Source organism: Notothenia rossii (genome assembly GCF_949606895.1).
Source record: "Notothenia rossii genome assembly, contig: scaffold_115, whole genome shotgun sequence".
NCBI lineage: Eukaryota > Metazoa > Chordata > Actinopteri > Perciformes > Nototheniidae > Notothenia > Notothenia rossii.
This window is the reverse complement of record NW_027639938.1, coordinates 48,405-70,271: the sequence shown is the minus strand read 5'-3', so window position 1 is coordinate 70,271 and position 21,867 is coordinate 48,405. Positions and strand designations below refer to the sequence as shown.

The 21,867-nt window shown below is 42.5% G+C and overlaps 1 protein-coding gene across 1 annotated transcript in view; it reads right to left on the bottom strand.

Annotated features, from left to right (window-relative positions):
• Positions 1-2,742: 2,742 nt before the first annotated feature.
• LOC307027222 (tetratricopeptide repeat protein 7A-like) overlaps positions 2,743-21,867 on the bottom strand; it is a 51,996-nt gene continuing 32,871 nt past the window's right edge. Inside the window, exon 6 of the mRNA XM_079695428.1 lies at positions 2,743-6,442. Within this exon, the coding sequence (XP_079551554.1) occupies positions 6,224-6,442 (219 nt within the window). The 3' untranslated portion in view covers positions 2,743-6,223. The remainder of the gene's footprint in view (positions 6,443-21,867) is intronic.

The window sequence follows — 21,867 nt, the reverse complement described above, 5'->3', positions numbered from 1 at the left end:
ACACCTACCTAAGATGCTGGTTTCAACCTAGAAAACATTAGTTTTTACCCTTTTACCCAGAGGTTATAAGGAAAGCCAGGTAACAGGTTCATTCTGTTTTCTAGCATTTGCAGAGTTGTTCTTATCTTTTGAGCTAGCTGCCACACGTATCACTGAAGTGTTTTGTTTGGGACGGCATTCAGGAGAGCCGTACAGACATTATCACAGCACATCTACTTGTCTGACTTTAATCCCTTCCACTCTGTTTTCCTTCAGTTGCAGACACTTATAAGCTCAAGGAGGTTTAAGAGCCAGGCTCTTATTCCCCCTGTCATTATTCTGGAGACAAAGGAGCCGCACACTTCCACCCGGAGAGGAAGACAATCTTATTAACACGGGGCTTTGCATGCAGCCTCTAGAGGGCTCGGCATGTGTATCCACTCATTGCGAGGAAGACGCAGATGTGAATGTGTGTGTGTTTGTGTGTCATGAGCAGTTATTCTGCCTGTGGTAAAGGCATCAAGCCCCCGGTAATCTCTGTCTCTCTCGACCCCCGGCGCTCTTTCACCGTTCTCATCTCAGTGATCTCCACGGTCCAGCACTGATCTCTGACATATGCCTCATACTGACGACTTAACACCCTCCATCTCCCACAGCCTGCCCTGACCACAGGCACGGCTCGGCACCCGCTTTTTCGCTGTCAATCAAGCTCCCCCCCATGTCGTCGACACATTGCTTCAAAGAACTCGCATGCAGCCGCACAATGTAATGAATGCGCACGCACGCATGCCCGTGTGATCCTTTGCTTTTTAAAAAACGCACTTGCAAACGGATATGGTCACTTATTAAAGGTCCTAACGGCTACTACAAGAAAACTGATGCTTCCTTTTTTATATTTTAATTGTAATAAATGCAACAGCACAAAGCCTACCGAACTAAATATATCTCATTTGTGTTTTCCATCAAGGAGGCAGTCAAAGTGCTATTTAAGATGTGAGCTGCGATCGCACAGTGGAATCACATCACTTAAAGGTCATGAGAACATCTGGTGTCAGGGCAGGTCACACCAGCAGCCCAAACATCAACTTACATTTTTGGGAACAGCTTAATGAGATCCGGTCAATGTTCAGGAAGTAGTGCAGAACATCAGAGGGGTCTGGAGTAAATCTGTGTTTCTGGCAGCTTAAAAAAGGGTCTGAGCATGCTACTCAGTGCTACAGCTGGGACACAGTCAAATTAACAGCTAACTCGGGGGAACATGCTGAGAAAATGTGACCCTGCTACGGAATGATGACGAAGGCAGACCACTGGAATTTCCCAAGAATGTGAAGTTGCATACAAATACCCATAATCCAATACTAGTGTGGGACAAATGCCTTTATCAGTCCCAGCTAACGGTTGCCAAACAAACAAAGCACTGAACAGAGAAGCCTTTGTTTGTCATTGACATTGTATAGAACGAAAATGTCTCCCTTTCTCCCTCGCTGTATAACATGAGCTCCTTGAGAGGGTCAAACAAAGAGGTAGAGGTTCAGAGGTGCTGCTCCCTCGTGTCCCTTTTAAGTCCAGGTCACATTCACTCTCATCACCAAATCCCACACTAAGGGTGATGACTATCAAGCTGAGGAATGAAGCGTGCTGTGTGACACACCGGGAGGGTGAACAGGTATCCTTTTACCCCCCTGAAGCTGCTGACAGACGCATCGGAGCAACATTACGCTTCTATTAAATGACATTTAAAAGTTTAATCAGCTCCAATGGGCGACTGTTAGCGAACAAGGGGTCATTGTTTAAGCGGGTAATGGTGCTGGCACTGTTGTGGCGTGTGTGGAAGTGGAACAATAGCGCTGGAGGCTGATCAGGTGAGCAGGGGTGATTGATGGAAGAGAACACACTGCCGGCCAAGCTGCTGTTTACTGCCATGTTATTAGGCATGTTAGCACAGCCAACCTCATAAATGAGCATCAGAGTAGGTCCAAAAATGAGGCTGATGGCATAATTCAAAATGTTATCGGAACCGCATGTGGCTTGAACCGCAACAACTGCATTGTGTGTATGAAACATGTGACCTTTTGCCTGCATTACAGCTAGCCTGGCACATTTAATGCTTGTAATTTACTTGAGTATTATCATTCAATTATCCTTTTTTCTTCTACTCTGTCTTATATGTCTAAAATAACCGAAAAACGACATAGCCTAGTATAGTATGTTGAAAATACCTACAAAAAAGACAAAGAATAGTATGTTGATATACTAAAAATCTAATGATAATAATAATCTAAAAATAATAGATATATTATGTTATTTCTACATTTTAGAAAAAAACATAGTATTATGTCAAAAATATCAGAAAAAACAATAAAGTATGTTGTTGAATATTTAGGAAAAACGTCATAGTATACTGTAGTAGGCCTTATGTCAAAAATGGGAGAAAAAACAACATAGTATTTCTAAAAAGAAAAGAAAAAAGGACATAGTACAGTAGGCCTATGTCAAAGAATTGGGAGAAAAAAAATAGTATACAAGAATATCCCAAAAAAAACGACAAAGCATAGTTGGTTAGGCTTGTCCAAATATGTTTTGATTCAGTTTTCAATGTAGGTAAAGTCAGCACCTACTTTGAGAAAGTTTAAATGTGGGTGGATCATCAGAATGTCATACAACTTAACATGTCACTTGCCAGGGACTCGACTTGACTTGATTCTCACCACCGTAACTTCATACTGACAAATCTTTGGCAACCACATGCTTTTTCCACCAAGGGTTTCTGAGAATATGGAAAGTTTATTCCTCACCTTAGGGCAATTTTACAGCATTTTTAATACATCCTTTAGAGGGGATTTGAACTCTACTGAACCACATGGGATGAACTATGTTCATGTCTACTGTACTAGTCATATTATTTATAAATGAGATACAACATCTGATCCTCATAACCTCCATCACACCCCTCACCCATCCATGACTCCACGGCCTTGTTTGGACATCACAATGAAGGTTTATGGTTTCCTTCTTGGCGCCCTGACACCACCCAGCCCGTGCCCTCCATATGCCCAGACAGGATTGGCATCCACATACAACAGCGTGACCTAAATACCAGGCTAAAACACAAACACCTTACACTACGGGGTTACCACTTTTAACTGTCAGTTATATGTTCACTATTAGAACTGTTAGGATCATTAGTTAATACATGTATTGTTAGATACAGTATGACCTTGATCATGTTTACGATATTAACTTATGGTCTAAAGCTCCTGTGTGGGGATATTTTAGGGTCAAGCCCAATAAGCGAGTGTTGTTGTTCTTGTGACTGGCTCAATTGTAGCTAATTGTTAAGGCTAAAGAACGCCATAGAGACCATTCATTGTATTTATTATTTTTAAGGTGTGGTTAAATGTCACGAATGTTTAATTTATCTAGGATATTTTAAAAAATTGCAACATTCCAATTCCGGGCCGCAATATAGCTCAATGCGGCTACCAGACCCGGGTTCAAATCCAACATGGAACCATTTGCCGCATGTTATAGGGTTATATCCCCTCTGTCTCCCCCCTTCCAATCTATCTCTAAAACAAAGGCACTGGTAGCCATATAAAACGCATTCCAATTACAACTTACCTTATTATAAGTTTGCCAACGTTAGCTAGCCCTGCTAATGTCTTTAGCAAACTGAATTGAAACGACAGGTAGAAAAATACTTAGTAATCATTGTAGGCTATCTCTCGTAAGCAAACTCATAAGAAAAGTAGTGATATGCAGCTTTAAATCCACACTGAAAGTTACAATTGTATTGAAATATGGAGGTTGTATGGTTTACCTTTGTATTATTGGTGGACGTTATGCGGCTTATTCAAGCTAATATGCTATCTAATTCTGATGATTGTCTCTGCTTTACACAATTTCAGAACTGATAACCTTCTTCACTCTTGGGACCCAAAGGCAGTTCTACAGCTAAAGCATTATTTTTGGGGCATATTTATCTCACGACAAAGGTAGTTATCGAGACAGCCCCATGATCTCTATAGTATCAAATATGGCTGCAGATAATAGAGGTTGTGTGTGTGTGTCTTAGGCAACCCTACCTGTACAGTACCAGAACACTGGAAACCAGTTGCTCCACTCTCTCCCTCGTATCACGCACAGTCAAATTTTTGATGCTCGGCGTAACCAGAGCGCCACGCCCGGGCGATCCGACATCACAATGACGCATAAAAAGACCTGCTCATTAATCCCAGGTGTGTTTACTGTATATATGTATGTGTGTGTGGTGGTGACACTCGGTCCAGTGGATAGAGCGTCCTCTGCTCATTCTGAGAGGCTTTACAGCAGGCCGCTTCCTTCATGCATCTGTCTCCTTTTTCCAAAGCTGTCAAGACCATGCATGGCATGTGTATGAGTGCACATTTAAGCATGTGCACTGTACCACCCAATGTGCCTCTCATTGTCAGTGTGTGTATGTGTGAGCACACCATGTAATATTTCACTCCTCACCCACAGGGATTAGACCATTCATCTCCCGTAGCCCCTGTGTAGGTGTCACACACGGCGCTAATGAGAGGATGGAACAAGGGAGAGCCGACGAGCGTGGAGGGAGAAAAGTATAAATAGATTTTCTTTTTTGGACGGCAGAGGAGAGGCAACAGTTATCGATAATTCCTGTTGTGGAGTCAGACTATTGATGAATGGGGGATTTTTATCCCCGGAACGTGGGTATTTTCAGGGGTTTAAAGAAAAGACAAATAATTAGCGCTTGTAGCTTTTCATGGAGGGAGAGGGTTAAGACATGGGGGATCAAAAACTCTTTTGATAACACAAATCAATTAACACCATCCTGAGACATTGACGGTCAAATCTGCCTCGCCGTGTGTGTGTGTGTGTGTGTGTGTGTGTGTGTGTGTGTGTGTGTGTGTCTTCTATGTTTAGTTCAGCAGACCAGATATCTCTCTGCTTCCCCAGTTACTCAAACAAGGGGATGGCTGCTAGGCAACCAAGCCACATCACATCATGCAAGCCTGGAGAGAGCGAGAGACATAGGGAGATAGAAAAAGGAGAGGGAGATAGGAGGAGGAGGCAGAAAACTGTGCTGGCAGTATTACATAAGCCGGCAGCCCAGTCCCAGTGCTTACATTAATGTGGTTAGGCACTCGGAAGTGATGTCCATTAGTCACAAGAGACAAGGCAGGTGAAGACGCGACATCCAGCAGTGATTTTTTTAAAAGCCATTGTTGTTTTTAATGGAGAGCATTACGAACAGATGAGTCAAAATAACATAAAAACAACACACACACATTAGGAGCGGATGAGTCGCCTACTGTACCGTACAGACAGAACAAACAGGGACTGATAACACCCCTGGGGGATGGTAAAACAAACACACGCATGGTAGAATAAAACATGGTAGTATAAAGACAGCACACATGCATGCACACAGGCAAGCACACAGGCAAGCACACACATACATAATAATGACATATGGAGTGATGTGATTGCCCCTGCTAGGAAACACATGAGCTCTCATTGGAAGAGGCGAGGGTGTGTACATGAAAGCTGCGTCAATCAACATGATCATCAAAAATGCATCAAAGGTTAAAATAAAGATGAAGTGGAGCTGCTGATGTTACTGACAGCCTCTAATACATTATCTATATCTGCCTTTCCACATCTAACACACACAATATAATCTATCTCGAGATGTAACCAGCACATCTCTGCGATTTATGACCCATCAATTCGATAACCAATTATTCTTATACATATTAGTAATCTGTAACTAATTGAGAGCTATCACTTCTGTTCTTATAACTCCATAGGAGATGTACATGTTACAGTACTTACACTTTAACATTATTCTCTATACACAGTGCTTTCTGCACAAACAGCATTGATTTACAATATTAATGTTTCTGTATTCATGTAAATGTGTTTTAAAAAAATATTTGATGCACTTTTTTTATCTGATAACTTATCAAGAATTGATGCTAGGAATGCTTATTTAAACTATTATGTGGATGAAAGGACACCATATTAAAATGGATGACAATGACAGTCATTCAGAGCATGAACATTGTCGCAGAAAGCGAAAAAGTAATATTACATGATTTGATTCAGAAAATATACTTTCTTGCTTAAAAAGGGAATACTGGCCTTTTTCCCAAAATGTCAAACATCTTTCCACCCAGCACAGCTATATATAATTATAGCAACAGCAAAATGCCTTAACCCTAACCCTCGCCCAGGCTGCTCAAAGCTCCCTGGGGATGATGGTGAAGGGCCGGATGGGGCAGGACGCCTCCAGCTCCAGGGCTGTCAGGAAACAGTCGGGGGCCTGGCTGGAGCCCCAGGACTGCAGGGCCTCGCCCAGGCCGCTCCACGCCTCGTGGGAGGTGCTGTGGGCCTGGACCGCGTCACGCAGGACCTTCTCTCCGAGGTGGACACGCCCGGTTCTCACCAGCAGACGGCCCTGGATGGACAGGCAGATAAAAGAGAAGGGATATATATATATATATAGTTTAGTATAGTAAGGCTCATACATTAAATCCAAAGTATTCATGGGAAAGGGAGATTTTTGCCAGTGGTCTAAATGCGTATATTAACTGTTTTTATATGAATATAACCCCACTAAAGGTTTTAAATTTTCGCAACCCATAATGGTGACCTTACAATTTTCCCCAATATTTAATTTTTTATGGGATAAGATCAAGTAAGCAAATGGTGGCTCTTTACAAAACATCTAAATGTTAGATTATAATGTCTGATATGCAGTGCACTAGCTTACAGTATTAGGACAAAAAACAACAACAACAAGCTGTACTACACTTTACTACAAACACATTCAACTAGGATTGTACAATTGAAGGGAGAAAATCCATAAATCGGGAGATTAGGTGCAGTCCTCTGCTTAAAGATGATGTAGTATTTTGGGAGTTGTACACACAGATACCCCCACAGTAATGAAATCTGATGCTGTGTTTAACCTGCTCGGGTTAAAAGAGAGACTGATGGTCAAAAAGACCATTTAGGTACAATAAAGTGAACTTTACATCACTGATGATTTGCCAAAATAAACCCTCTCTTTCTTAGGTTGGTATAACATGTCTTCCTCAGAATGGTGAGGAACACCCCCATCAATATTACACATTTACGTCTGCATATTAATATAACATAACAATTGCCTAAAGCCTGTTATAGAACACAAATATCTGCCCTGATGTAAGTTATGAACTATTGTATCATTAAGTTAACCTAAAAATAGTGGCCCTATTACGCTCATTTTTAGGTTCATATTTAGATTTTGTGTCTGTAATCTGACAAGTTAACATGCTTTAATGTTCATTTTAATGTATTTTAAAATTGGATACATTTATTTTAAAATGTCACATTTTTAAATAAACTGAAATCATTAGTTCTATTGGAAAGCAAACACATACAATGATGTACGAATTGTTGTTGGGTTTAAATGACTATACAGAGTTTGTGCTAAATTGCATAAAACATTCCAAGACATTGGTATGTTCCTTTTCAGAACATGTGATTCCAAAGTCTTCATTTGCACTGGCGTGTTGGGCATACACTGCCCAGGGCTATGCCAGGAAGAGTGCTGGGTTTGCATGCATAAATCTCCACACTCACTGGTTTATACTGTATGATCGTATATACATATATGTATGTGTGCGGAGAAAAAGCTGAAGTAGGAAGAAACGAGAAGCATATAACTGGCATTTCCTGGATATTTGAGTTGAATAATAAACCCGATGTATAGGACAAATAAGTGTCCACTGTCTTGGCGTGTCTAAAAGAAGTATATGTGTGACAGAGAACGATATCATGGATGATATTTGTTGTCACTATGTTAAAGGTCATGCAGAACTTTGTGTGAATGTGCAAGTGTGCTCTGTGTCTGGAGCTCTGCTCAGTCGGGGGTTCGGTGCAAGTGATAGTGTCACATGTACACTCAAGGTGACAACAGGCAGACTCTCTTGCACAATATCATCCCCTCACTTACTTTGCACGCACGCACACACACACACACGCACGCACACACACGCACACATGCACACGCATACACACTTTGCTGGCCTGAGGTCAGGCAGACGAGTCTTGTTATGCAGTCTCTGCTCACAACTCCAGATTAATTGGGCTGAATTTCACATAGCTGTCTAGGGGCTCTGATGCAACTTTCAATAAAAGCACACACACTTTTTTTCTCCTTTCCTCTGTTCTCCTTTTCCTCACTGCTGCTGAGAGGAAAACACAGAGGAAGATCGAAACTCTTGGGTATGGAGGAAACCTGTCACAGGATGTTATGAAAGTGTGTGTGTGCCTCTATATGAGTGTGTGTATGCGTGCACAAGAGCGTGTGGGTGTAGGCTCGAAGGTGCATGATCTATTTTTCGCCGCTGGTTTGGCCACTAGCTTCCACATCTTACTGTCTCAGCTCTATGGCAAGCCATTTGAGTATTTATTCCATATCCTTGATATCAGACGGCAGCTGCCTACACTAGTTGGCTCTTTGATTCCACTTGTTAGATATATGGTCACACTAGTTTGGCACTCTGCTTTACTAGTTAAATACAACATTATACTAGTCACTCTTTTTCAGCAACTAGTGGCACTTTTATCCGACTAGTATAAGCCTTACTAGAGACGCCAGGAGCAGCACTAGTAACGCCAAAGTCCCAACTTGTAAGCTTTTTGATGAACTAGTGACCCTCTGACCGTACTAGTGACCCTAAAAGTCTTACAAGTTAACTAGTGCACTGCAAAAGCTCTGACATGTTACACAAAAGAAGCACAACTAGTTAACTAGTGGCATACATTTGTCTGCACTAGTTAACTAGTAACACCCAGAATCACTCACTAGTTAACTAGTAAAGGCAAAGTTTCACTTGTTAACTCGTTGACGCCTCTTTTGACCTTACTAGTTAACTAGTGGGGCTCAAAATGTCTACATGTTAACTAGTGAATCCTTTGCCCTTTACTAGTTAACTAGTGAGATACATTTAAATTCCACTAGTGAACTAGTGAGGCTTAAAATGTTCACTAGTAGTACTAGTGGGTCCCAAATGTGCACTAGTCACACTAATTTAGAATTCTAATGAGGAGGAGGGGAAATAATGCATCAAGGTCTCCTATTGGACCTAAGCTATAGAGCGCCACCCAGCCCAAATAGTTTATTTAAGAGCTTAAATACACTGTGTTTTAAAATACAGTCATATGACCATATTTACTCAAATATAAAACAAAAGTATTTCTTTAATTATGATCATATGACTGTATATCAAATTAGGTAAGAACATTGAAGACTTTGTTAAAATTGGAAAATTGCCTTAGGATTGCAGCCAGGAATATAGATCCTTTTTAAAACATTTTTATTAAGCTGCGATTTGATGGTGCTTGGATTAGAATAGCACTGTGATATTGTGATTACTACTTCCCTGATGGCTCCCACAGGATTGTTGACATCAAATGTATTAACTCTTCGATTTACACACGGCATCTATTGCACGTCTGTTCGTCCTGGGAAAGGGATCCCTCCTCTGTTGCTCTCCCTGAGGTTTCTCCCATGTTCCCCTTTAAACTGTGGGTTTCTCCGGAAGTTTTTCCTTGTACGATTTGAGGGTCTAAGGACAGAGGGTGTCGTATTGTCATACTGATATTCTGTACAAACTGTGAAGTCCACTGAGACAAATGTAACATTTGTGATATTGGGCTATATAAATAAACATTCATTGATTGATTGATAACAGAGGGACATTAGTGATGTCAAATTGCAGGTTAATAAAATGTCTGTAGTCCTAAGGCAACTTTCACATTTTAACCAAGTCTTCAATGTTCTTACTTAATTTGATAAACAGTCATATGATCATAACTACAAAAATAGTTTTGTTTTATATTTTTGTAAATATGTTCATATGACTGTATTTTAAAACACAGTGTATTTAAGCTCTTAAAGAAACTATTTAGGCTGGGTGGCGCTCTATAGCTTAAGGCCAATAGGAGACCTTGATGCATTATTTCCCCTCCTCCTCATTAGCATTCTGTGCAACTAGTGAGACTAGTGCACATTTGGGACCCACTAGTACTACTAGTGAACATTTTAAGCCTCACTAGTTCACTAGTTGAATTTAAATGTATCTCACTAGTTAACTAGTTAAGGGCAAAGGATTCACTAGTTATCGTGTAGACATTTTGAGCCCCACTAGTTAACTAGTAAGATCAAAAGAGGTGTCAACTAGTTAACTAGTGAACCTTTTGCCTAGTAGTGAGTGATTCTGGGTGCTACTAGTTAACTAGTGCAGACAAATGAATGCCACTAGTTAACTAGTTCTGCTTCTTTTTTGTAACTAGTTAACATGTCAGAGCTTTTGCAGCGCTCTAGTTAACTTGTAAGACTTTTAGTGTCACTAATACGGTCAGAGGGTCACTAGTTCATAAAAAAGCTTACAAGTTGGGACTTTGGTGCTACTGGTGCTGCTCCTGGCGTCACTAGTAAGGCTTATGTGCTAACTAGTCGGACAAAAATGGCACTAGTTGCTGAAAAATAGTGACTAGTATAATGTTGTATTTAACTAGTAAAGCAGAGTGGCAAACTAGTTTGACCATAAATCTAACAAGTGCAATCAAAGAGCCAACTAGTGTAGGCAGCTGCCGTCTGATATCAAGGATATTAAATAAATACTCAAATGGCTTGCCATACAGCTCTTGTCTCCAGACTCACAGGGGTTATATTGTTCCAACGTTTCTAGCATTAACAAGTTAGCTTATGTGATAACAGTAGTACACACACACGCACGCACGCACGCACGCACGCACGCACGCACGCACGCACGCACGCACGCACGCACGCACGCACACACGCACGCACACACACACACACACACACACACACACACACACACACACACACACACACACACACACACACACACACACACACACACACACACACACACAGATCTCTGTGCCACATGTCAGTTACGCTGGTTACCATGGAAAAGCTGATCCTTCTAGGCGAGCAGCTCAATCAAATAAACACTACTGTATATACTGTGGTATGATATTAACAGACCAAACAAGACAAGCTGACAGGAAAACCAAAATACCACAATAGAGACACATTTGCCAAAACAAAACAACAAAAAGGTGGTTACATCATTTGGTTAACCTAGTTTAGCAGGTCGTAACAGCCTGGCCCTTGTTGCAATGGTCTCTTGTGATCTTTACATGAACAGAGATATAAATTAAGACATTTTGATTAAGGTGTGTTAAAGCTAACGCACCTTAATCACCTTAATATGAGCAGATAGGAAAGGAGGTAAGGGAACAAATGTGTGCCTAAGAACATTTAGTTTGCTTTTGAGTGTGTTCTGGCGTTACACTGATAAAACTGGTATCTATTGGTTTTGCTTTAATTATTCCAAGCCATCTGTCTCCAGCTCTACCTCAGCTGATCCCATGGTGCTTGGCAGTGCAGGTTCGTTTTTTGTCGAGCTATTAACGCACAACTGAACTGAGCAGAGCCAAACCCAACGAGTGGGAAGTGGAGTTTTATCCTTCTTTCAAGCTAAAGGGAAGTAAACTTTTGAAACGCCTCAACAATACACACAATGTAATTAATTTAGATAGATGAGAACGAGGAAGGCTTCCTGAACCTCACAAACACACTCAACAGAGATTAGATTATGAAATGGATTAGCATTGGGGAAAATTAGTTTTTGTTCTTCAGTGTCATTTGATATTTTCCATATTTCATACTGTGAAAGATGAAAAAGGGTATAGGCGATTTGTAATATCGTAACGTACTAACTACAGCAAAGTAGCCACCACAGAGATAGTCATGGGTCAAATATTTATTGGATAACTTCTTTATTACCAAAAGGTTTTAATGCCTCAAGCAAGAAATTATTTTTTTCAATACACGATGGTTTGCATATAAATACAGGATGCAAACCAGCTAATGTATAAAGCCACACACTGATTAAAACCATAAATTCATGATTAGATTTGGCTCGAAACTGATCAAACCAGATATTGACCTGACTGCTGGTTAGCTAGATACATCCATGATACATACATGTATAGATCATACATGAGATAAACACAAATGGAATTAGTTACAAAATGGTCACATCGATAAGATCCGAGAAATGAATGTCTTGAAGACAGTGTAGAGACCGCTGAACTCTAAATTTAGAGTAGCAATCTGCTGTTAACAGCCATGTTGACTGCAGAGCTGAAGAGCTGTTAGTGACCAGAAAGAAGAGCTGTTAGTGAACAGAAGAATACAAATCAAGTTTAAAAATAGTTTTGGTTTAGATACAAGGTTAGAAATGGTTATGTAGTTTTATTTTTAGTGTGTGCATGGCACGGATCATGTCCATTAGATCCATAGTCATGTCATATGGCAACCAGAGGGCATGTTTATGTAATCCGGGAGCCGTCTGTTGACTCCCTGGAGGCTAACATCTACTACACCCATTCACACAGTGTAACCCAGTGGCTTAATGCCCTGCCATTGAACCAGGAAGAAAGTCTTTACCTGAACCTTTAATCCCACCAATGTCTGAGTTGGCAGGGTGTTTTGAGCTAAGGCTTCTAACAATGATCATATTGGCTTGAACTTTCCATACTTGTTTTAGCCCTTAGTTAGAAAATACAAGCCAGAAATATGACTGCGTTGTACTGCACATCATCTCCTGCTACTGTATGCTCTAGCCCAGAGTCCTGCATCGGGCCGGTTACCCATCGGGTGACCCGCAAAAAAAGTGATTCGCTGGTGGTATTTTTTCAAACGCTTTTTTCCAGGTTCGGTTCCGGGTAAAACAAAGATGATGCGGGTCGGGTTGCGGGTGTTGCATAATAAATATATTAAAATAATAATAATTTAGTTTAATGTTTAAATCCTCAGACCTCTCCCCCGCAGGACCGCGCATAATCATAACCTCTGCAGCGCATCAATCTGCTGCTGAGCGCGCCACATTCTGAATGGCTGAGGTGAAGTTCTCTAGCGGAGAATATAGCATTTTCAATAACACTTCCTCAAGAGCGAAATCCAACGTCTGGGAGGCTTTTGGTGTCATCCTAGATGGAGAGAATAACCAACAACCCACGCTTTTTGAGACAAATATGCAACTGCGTGTGTTAATAATTGCATGTTTTCACTGCTCATATATATGCGGGTTCGGTTCGGGTTGCGGATCTTGTGCCGACAGGTCGGGTCGGTTTGCGGAACTAATTGGCAATATGTGCGGGTAGCGGGGCGGGTTCGGTATTGCACGTCGCGGGTGCGGGGCCGGAGCGGGTCTTGAAAATCAGACCCATGCAGGACTCTGCTCTACCCAGGCAACACCCTTAGTCTAAACCAAATTGTAAATAGTTTGTTATGCTTGTTGGGGTTTCCCCTTTCCTGTGGTGTGTTATTTATTTGTGTGCATGTAAATGGTCTGCAAAGGCTATAGTCCCAAAGTTCCCTCCAGAGGGAATTTATTTCCCACACACTCCCCCCCTGCCTGAAACGCCTCGATTGGACTCATATGTTTTCTTCTGTAACATAATGACATCATTGTGTTACACCCGCTCCCCTATTGGCTAGCTCTCCAACACATTGTGCGCGATAGGCTATGGGGTGGGACAACTCTAAGTGCTTGACCAATCACAACAGTCGGCCAGTTAACTAAGACAAAGGGTGAAAAGAGGTGCTGCAGCACAGGCAGTATGGGAAAAGACCTTTTTAAACATTAAAGCATTGAATCATGTCAAAGCAGAGACACAAAATTCTGAATATGAAGCTAAGGATTAGCATAATAAGGCCCCGTTAAGAAAGGGCATGTCTGACATGGACAATCTCCTCTTTTCTGCTACATGGGTGAAAGGGAAACTCCGGACAATGTGCAGACCTGATTCTTCGGATATTGTGAGTTCATCAACTTACCTACCTATTCATGTGGTGTTATAATAGAAATAGCAATGCATCTAGAATACATTCCTTCATTACAGCATCAATTCTTATCTCTTAACAGACTGATGCAGATCAAAAAAGTCAACATGACATACTTTCATGTTCGCACACACATGGGAATAGAGCAACAGGAAGGGAAAAAAGGAAGAAGGAATGAAAGGAAGGTGGGATATGTGAGACAGAGGGGAGGAAAAGGAAGAAAGCAAGGAAGGGAGTGTGACCGAGCGGGGAAGAGCTAAACAGGGAAGGGTGAATAGAGATAGAGGGAAAAAAAGAGAGAGGTGTCAAAGAAACAGGAAAAAATAAGTGAGCTCAGATGAGCCATACATAGCAACGGAGGCACTAGCCAACTCCCAATCATCTCTCCGTTGTCCCCCCCACTTGATTTCTCGCACGCACGCACGCACGCACGCACGCACGCACGCACGCACGCACGCACGCACACACACACACACACACACACACACACACACACACACACACACACACACACACACACTCCTCTTTCTCTTCTCAGTGGTTATCAGAGGTTTTGCTCAATAGAATATATTTCCCTGGTTGCTAGGCAATCCCATAAAGCGGCGAGAACGAGCAAAGTGTTATAAATAATGTATTTGCATTATCTAATCAGCTGACTACCTACCCCATCCAGACAGAGAGGAGAGCAGAGGGAGAAAGAGACGGAGAGATGGGGGGCATTTGATAATTGGAACGCGATTAATTCAATGAGCACAAGTCCTCGTAGATTATACATGCATATGTGAAGCTGTGTATGAATATGCTTCTGTTGGAGAGGAACAAATAAGTAAAAGAGTGTGTGTTAAAAGTGTGTGTGCGTGTGCGTGTGTGACTCAGAGCAGGAGGGATGAGATGTGGAGGATGTTGGGAGTGGGTCAGATTCATTTCATGCCATCGCCGGGGGCAAGGCTGGGCCGTGTTTCAGGACGAGCTACCCATCAGAACGCACACACAACCACATGCCACACACACACACACACACACACACACACACACACACACACACACACACACACACACACACACACACACACACACACACACACACACACACACACACACACACACACACACACACACACACACACACACACACACACACACACACACACACACACACACACGTGTCAACCAAACACTTAGCATAATGAGGTTAGCAGCACAGACAGACACATGTGTAAAAGCTGACATCGCTGATACCTTGATAGATGAAGAGAATAGACGCTATAATGAGAGAGGCATTAAACTATAAATATGTAGCTAACCATTAGCACACATATCTACACTTACACATACACAGCATGCCAAAGTCCCACACCCTCATCCATCCAAAAATACTCTAAAACCAGCAGCTGACCAGAGCGGTGAGTCACTGTCTGATCACACACACACATGCACACACACACATGCACAAACACAGTAGATGCTATGTAGAGTTGTGAAGTGAATAAGGGAACATGGTGGTGGTGTGTTATTATCAGCCTGTCCTCCTACGAAAAACGACCAAATAGCTCGATTGTTCAGCAGCTTATTACGACCCATAGTCACGTTTTAAAGTTTAGCACCTCTAGTGGTCGTGTAAGAAACAACATGCTGCCGTTGATTACAAACGCTCCGGAGGGTCGTTTATTCACGAATAACCCTCTTTGGAAAATCCTAAATTGTGGAATAGTGGCCATTAAAATGCTTTTTGATTAGATTTCTAGCGAGAAGTGGATATTGTACTTTTAGAATCTACGTCCAGTGGATGTGTAGGATCTATAGTTTGATAGATATTACGAAGATGATTTGAGGTCTCGCAGGATAACGTTACTACGTCTTTACGCAGCGTCCATGTAAAGTTGGCGTCAACCCTCACGGGGTGAAAACTGTTTTTCCGGTCTCGAAGTTTTCATAATAAAACCGGAAGTATTCCCCTCACTGTCAAATTATTACACAGTGATATCTGCATTACTCATCCACTAAAAAACATCAGTTTATCTTTGTTAATTACACAATATTGATTGGTTTAAATTGTGTACAATGCTTTTGTGTTTTTAACCTTCGATTCGGAGAAACAAATAGTTTTTTTGGAGTTTAGACACTACAGAGTTCCCGAAGACACTACACTACCCAGAATCCTCAGCTATCGTTTGAGACTACAACATCCGCTTTGCTTTACAAACCCCGTGATTAGTCCTCAAGCTCTGTGATTGCATTGGATGTTGGAGTGGCAGTGCGCCAAGGTTACGATGGGCGTCAAACAGCTCTTTGAAATGGAATGGAACCACGGCAGACTATCCAAAACTGGACTCGAACGGGTCAAATATGGCAGTAGCCATCGATCATCTTAAGATAAGATAAGATATACTTTATTGATCCCAAGTTGGGACATTTTTTTGTTACAGCAGCATGTACAGTACTACTTTGTTCTACTCCGCTACAACTCAGAGGTTAACCTGGTATTTTTACTCCACTAAATTTATTTTAGTTACTTTGCAGATTCTGATTATTGATGTGAAATATAAACAACCCTTAAATCAGGCTTTAGTTACACCTGAGTAAAATTCAGGGAAGGTGTTTGTCAAGTGCCAAGATAAACTATGCAATATATTAGACGTTAAGAACTTTGTCAGATTTCATATTTATCCGTAGATACCCACAAAGTTTTTGTTTTTCTGTTTTGCACATCCTCCTATTAATATCTTTGGACGTCCTCCACTAGCTGTTTTATTGTAGAGATCACTACAATATTTCCTTGATATTTTCTATTCTATATTATTTCTATCATTGACCTTCTACTTCCCCCCTATTTTTTATGTAGGCTACTCTTAATATTTAAATGTGTTCATCAAATATAACATATTCAACAACAAAATTCAATAACGTGCTTTAACCACTAGGCGGTGCGGGGTAAAAAACCAGTGGTCTAGTTAATAAAACATAATAATATCAAACATAATCTTACTATTAACTTTATTGTGAAATTAAAACAGAGCGGTAAAGAAAAATACAGTTTCAGTGTCTCGATTTGAAGCTTGTGCATTGTACCATGAACCTGTATAGACCTGTACAGTCAACTGCATGAGGAGTTAGAAAGGTAGTTTCTGAAGATGTTACAAATAACACACATCATACAATGCCATAATAACTTTGTATTATTAGTGTAGGACACTTATGTATGTATAACACCTGAAAATGTGTAGTTTTATTCATGTTTTCACATAATTGTACAGGATATTGCTATAATATTTCACATATTGTAGTTCTATCTATTTCTAAGGAAATATTATTGCTGATGATGTATATATATATATATATATATATTTATTATATATGATATATGTAATACATCACAGATAGAAAGGATATTCGTCATTTAATGGTAAGCTATTGAAATTCTGATTCCATAGATGTGTATCCCATCACCCAAAACCCCTGACTATTCTCTCAACTCAGTATTTACATTCTTATATTCAAAGAAAATCTGTCATATCTTTAAAAACTACAAGTCCCTTTACTGTATATCAGCTGTGCACCGTTATGGTGTAAACATAACCTATCTACTAATTGGATCAAATATAAAAGTCAGCCGAATTACTATTGATACTGCAAGGAGACATATTGTGTGAAAAAAAATGGAAGACGTTGTTTAATTGCTGATATATTTATGATCCACGTCACGTATTCAGTTTCGGAGGCATTTCTTCCAGTTTGTCCAGAAGTCTTCTAATCAGGGCTCTATAAATAAAGAACTCCGGCAGATGTGTAATATTTAATGCAGTCGAACCGTGTATTAAAATGCCATTATGTGATGACTTCCAAAGAGAAAAGCAAGCACACTCGGAAAAAAGTATATATATATATATATTTTAAATGTTTTCGGATTTCATATTGCATAAACACCATATCCCAACGTGCATTGCGGCTAAAACATCCAAATCACCGAGCTTCAAGTTCGATGTTTTAAAACCTCTGAAAAAAGAAATGTGTCTCTCAGAATCGAAAGGGCAAAACCTATGGGAAAAACACAAAAGTATTGTGTACAAAATTGAAACCAATTAATGTTGTGTAATTAACAAGGATAAAATGGACGCTGCCGTTACACTTTCTCCTGGCGAGACCTCAAATCATCTTCGTAATATCCATCAAACTATAGATCCTACACATCCACTGGACGTGGATTCTAAAAGTAAAATATACATTTCTCGCTAGAAATCTAATTAAAAAGCATTTTAATGGCCAAACTATCCTACAATTTAGGATTTTCTAGAGAGGGTTATTGTAAGGGCCTAGCCAGCATGTTTTTGTTCTTGTTTTCATTGTGGTTTATCTCATTTCAGTCTCAGCTTTCCTGCCCTTGATTGAACTCCACCTGCTTCCCATCCCTAATTAGCCTCACCTGTGACCCATTATCTTCTCTCCCTCTGCCTATACTTAGTCTGCATCCACATTCCCTTCAGTGCCAGTTCGTCTTAGTTATTCCGAGCGTTCCAGCAGTATTTTTCCTAGTATCTGATTCCACGTAGCTGACCCAGCTTTGTGTCCTGACCCGGTCCCTGTCTACTCCTCGTCTGTTTTGTTAGCCTTATTGACTGATCTCCCGTGTACCGAACCTTGGCTATAAAGACCTTTTTTGCATCCTAAGCCTCTGTCTCTGAGTCGTGCTATTGAGTCCTCCACTTGTGTTAATTCAGTCGTTACAGTACGAACTGGCCAGAACCATGGACTCAGCGGACTCTGAGATTTTGCGGACCGCTATTCGATCCCAGGGGGCTCGTCTTAACCTGCAAGATGAACAACTTACCGCTGTCTGCCAGGGAGTAAGGGAATTGTCAGAGCGTCATGAGGGTTTCCAGTCCGCCATCGGTAGCCAGGTTTGTTCCTGCCACCGTGCCGACATCGCTGCCTTCAGTGCCTCACCTCTCCAGACCAGAGCGTTTTTCCGGAGATTCGGATAACTGTTGTGCGTTCCTGGTCCAGTGTGGGTTGCACTTCGAGCTGCAAGCATCTTCCTTCCAGTCTGAACGGGCTAAGGTAGCCTACATAATTTCCCACCTCACCGGCAGAGCGGAGGCGTGGGCTACGGCGGAGTGGGCTCGAGATTCCCCAGTCTGTAATTCCCTGAGAGGTTTTACAGAGACTTTAAGCAAAGTATTTGATCACACAACTCCAGGCAGGGAAGCAGCGAGAGTTCTAATGGATTTACACCAGAGAGGGAGGCGTGTCTGTGACCACGCCGTGGAGTTCCGTACTTTGGCTGCAGACAGCGGCTGGAATGATTCATCCCTCTTCGACGCTTTTCGCCATGGGCTTTCTGGCCCCATCAAGGAACATTTGGCTCCTCTAGAGCTTCCCTCTGACCTGGATAGTTTCATTGCTATGGCAATAAGAATTGACACTCGCCTCGTAGAGAGAGAAAGGGAGAAGTCGAGAGCTGTGTTTTCTCCGCCCGGCCAGAGAGGGCAGTCTCAGGCCAGTCCTTTTTTCCCCAAGCAGCGTTTCCAGACGACCGACTCTCCAGCGCCGCCTACTGCCCAGGAGGAACCCATGCAGTTGGGAAGAGCAAGGCTGACTCCTGAGGGAGCGCCAGCACCGCCTACGGGAGGGGAGGTGCATTTACTGCTCACAGATTGGTCACTTTGTAGCCAGATACCCAGTAAAAGACCAGGCTCATCAGTAAGTAGGAGGGTCCTGGTGAGCCGAACTGTTTCTTTTTGTCCCTCTCGTACTCTCACCTCTGCTCAGCAAATTACTCCTACTCAGACTTTGTCTCATGCTGCTCTAATTGACTCCGGAGCAGATGAGAGTTTCATTGATTGGAGATTAGCCAAGAGACTTGGACTTAATTTTGTGCCCCTGTTGAGGCCTCTTGTAGCAAAGGCTCTCGATGGACGTTTATTGTGCCGAGTCACCCACCGTACTCGGCCCCTTCAACTAATCATCGCTAACGGCCACATTGAATCCCTGAGTTTTCATCTTTTTAACTTCACTTCACACCCTCTTATTTTGGGCTACCCATGGCTGGTAAAACACAATCCCCACATGGACTGGTCCACCGGGAGAGTTTTGGGTTGGCATAAGGATTGTTTGGCCACATGTTTCCCTTCTGCCCCGGCTCCAGAGAGACCTCTGCCCTCCACCCACGTGAATGTTGCCCTGACTACTGCTGTCTCTACCCCTCTCCAAGCTGCGGCAGACTCTGATTTTCCGGATCTTAGCAGGGTTTCCGCCTGTTACCGGGACCTGAAAGAGGTTTTCAATAAGACTTGTGCTTCCACCCTGCCTCCCCATCGACCCTATGACTGCTCCATTGACTTGTTCCCTGGGACCTCTCCCTCTAAGGGACATCTCTACTCCCTGTCTGACCCCGAAAGGGAAACAATGAAGAGATACATTGACTCCTCCCTTGCTGCCGGGATAATTCGGCCTTCCTCCTCTCTGGCTGGAGCAGGCTTCTTCTTCATCGACAAGAAGGATAAGACTCTTCGTCCATGTGTCGACTACAGAGGGCTAAATGACATCACCATAAAGAACAGGTACCCTCTTCCTCTTATCTCTTCAGCATTTGAACTATTACAGGATGCAAAGATCTTTACTAAACTTGATCTTCAAAATGCTTATCATTTGGTAAGGATAAGGGAGGGGGATGAATGGAAGACTGCTTTCAACACCCCTAGTGGCCATTACGAATACCTCGTAATGCCATTTGGGTTAACCAATGCTCCAGCTGTTTTCCAGGCTCTGGTTAATGATGTTCTCCGTGACATGCTCAACCAAACTATGAGAAACTATGATGTGGGTAACAGGGAGCTGTTGGCAATTAAGGTGGCTTTGGAGGAGTGGCGCCACTGGCTGGAGGTAGCCGAGCACCCTTTCCCAGTCTGGACCGATCATAAGAACCCTCAGTACATCAGATCTGCAAAACGCCTCAACTCCAGACAAGCCAGGTGGGCCCTATTCTTTACCCGATTCAACTTCACTCTGTCATACCGTCCCGATTCTAAGAATGCTAAAGCTGATGCTCTATCCCGCCTGTTTGATTCCGATCCAGCTCCTCGCACTCCCTCGCTAATCATTCCTCCCTCTTGTGTAGTGGGGGCAGTCACATGGGACATTGAGGAGAGGGTCAGGCAGGCGAGTGCTAATGTTTTGGTTCCCCGACGGTTGCCCACAGAACCGGTTGTTTGTTCCTGACCCTCTTCTCTCACAGGTCATCCACTGGGCACATACTTCCCTCCTCTCCTGCCATCCTGGCGTTCGCCGCACCATGTTCTTCATTAAGCAGCAGTTCTGGTGGCCCTCCATGGAGAGGTCGGTCAAGGAGTACGTGGAAGCCTGTTCAGTCTGTGCCGGAACAAGACTTCCCGTCAGCCCGCTTCTGGTCTTCTGCGCCCGCTTCCAGTGCCACATCGCCCCTGGTCTGACATCTCGTTGGACTTCGTAACAGGGTTGCCGCTGTCTCAAGGTAACACCACTATTTTGACAATTGTGGATAGATTTTCGAAGATGGTCCACTTTGTCCCGCTGCCTAAGTTGCCATCTGCCAGAGAGACAGCAGAGGCAGTGTTTTTCCATGTGTTCCGTCTCCATGGTTTCCCTAGGGATGTTGTGTCAGACCGGGGCCCACAGTTTACCTCACAGTTTTGGAAGGCTTTCTGCTCACTCTTCGGTGCCACAGTCAGCCTCTCTTCTGGACATCATCCACAGTCTAACGGCCAGACGGAGCGGCTGAATCAGGAGCTTGAGACTTGTCTACGCTGCCTGGTGTCTCAGAACCCTGCCACGTGGAGCACGCATCTTATTTGGGTGGAGTACGCACACAACACTTTGCCTAGTTCTGCTACTGGTTTCTCACCTTTTCAGTGTGCCTATGGATACCAACCGCCGTTGTTCCCCGACCTGGAGAAGAAGGTCAATGTTCCATCTGC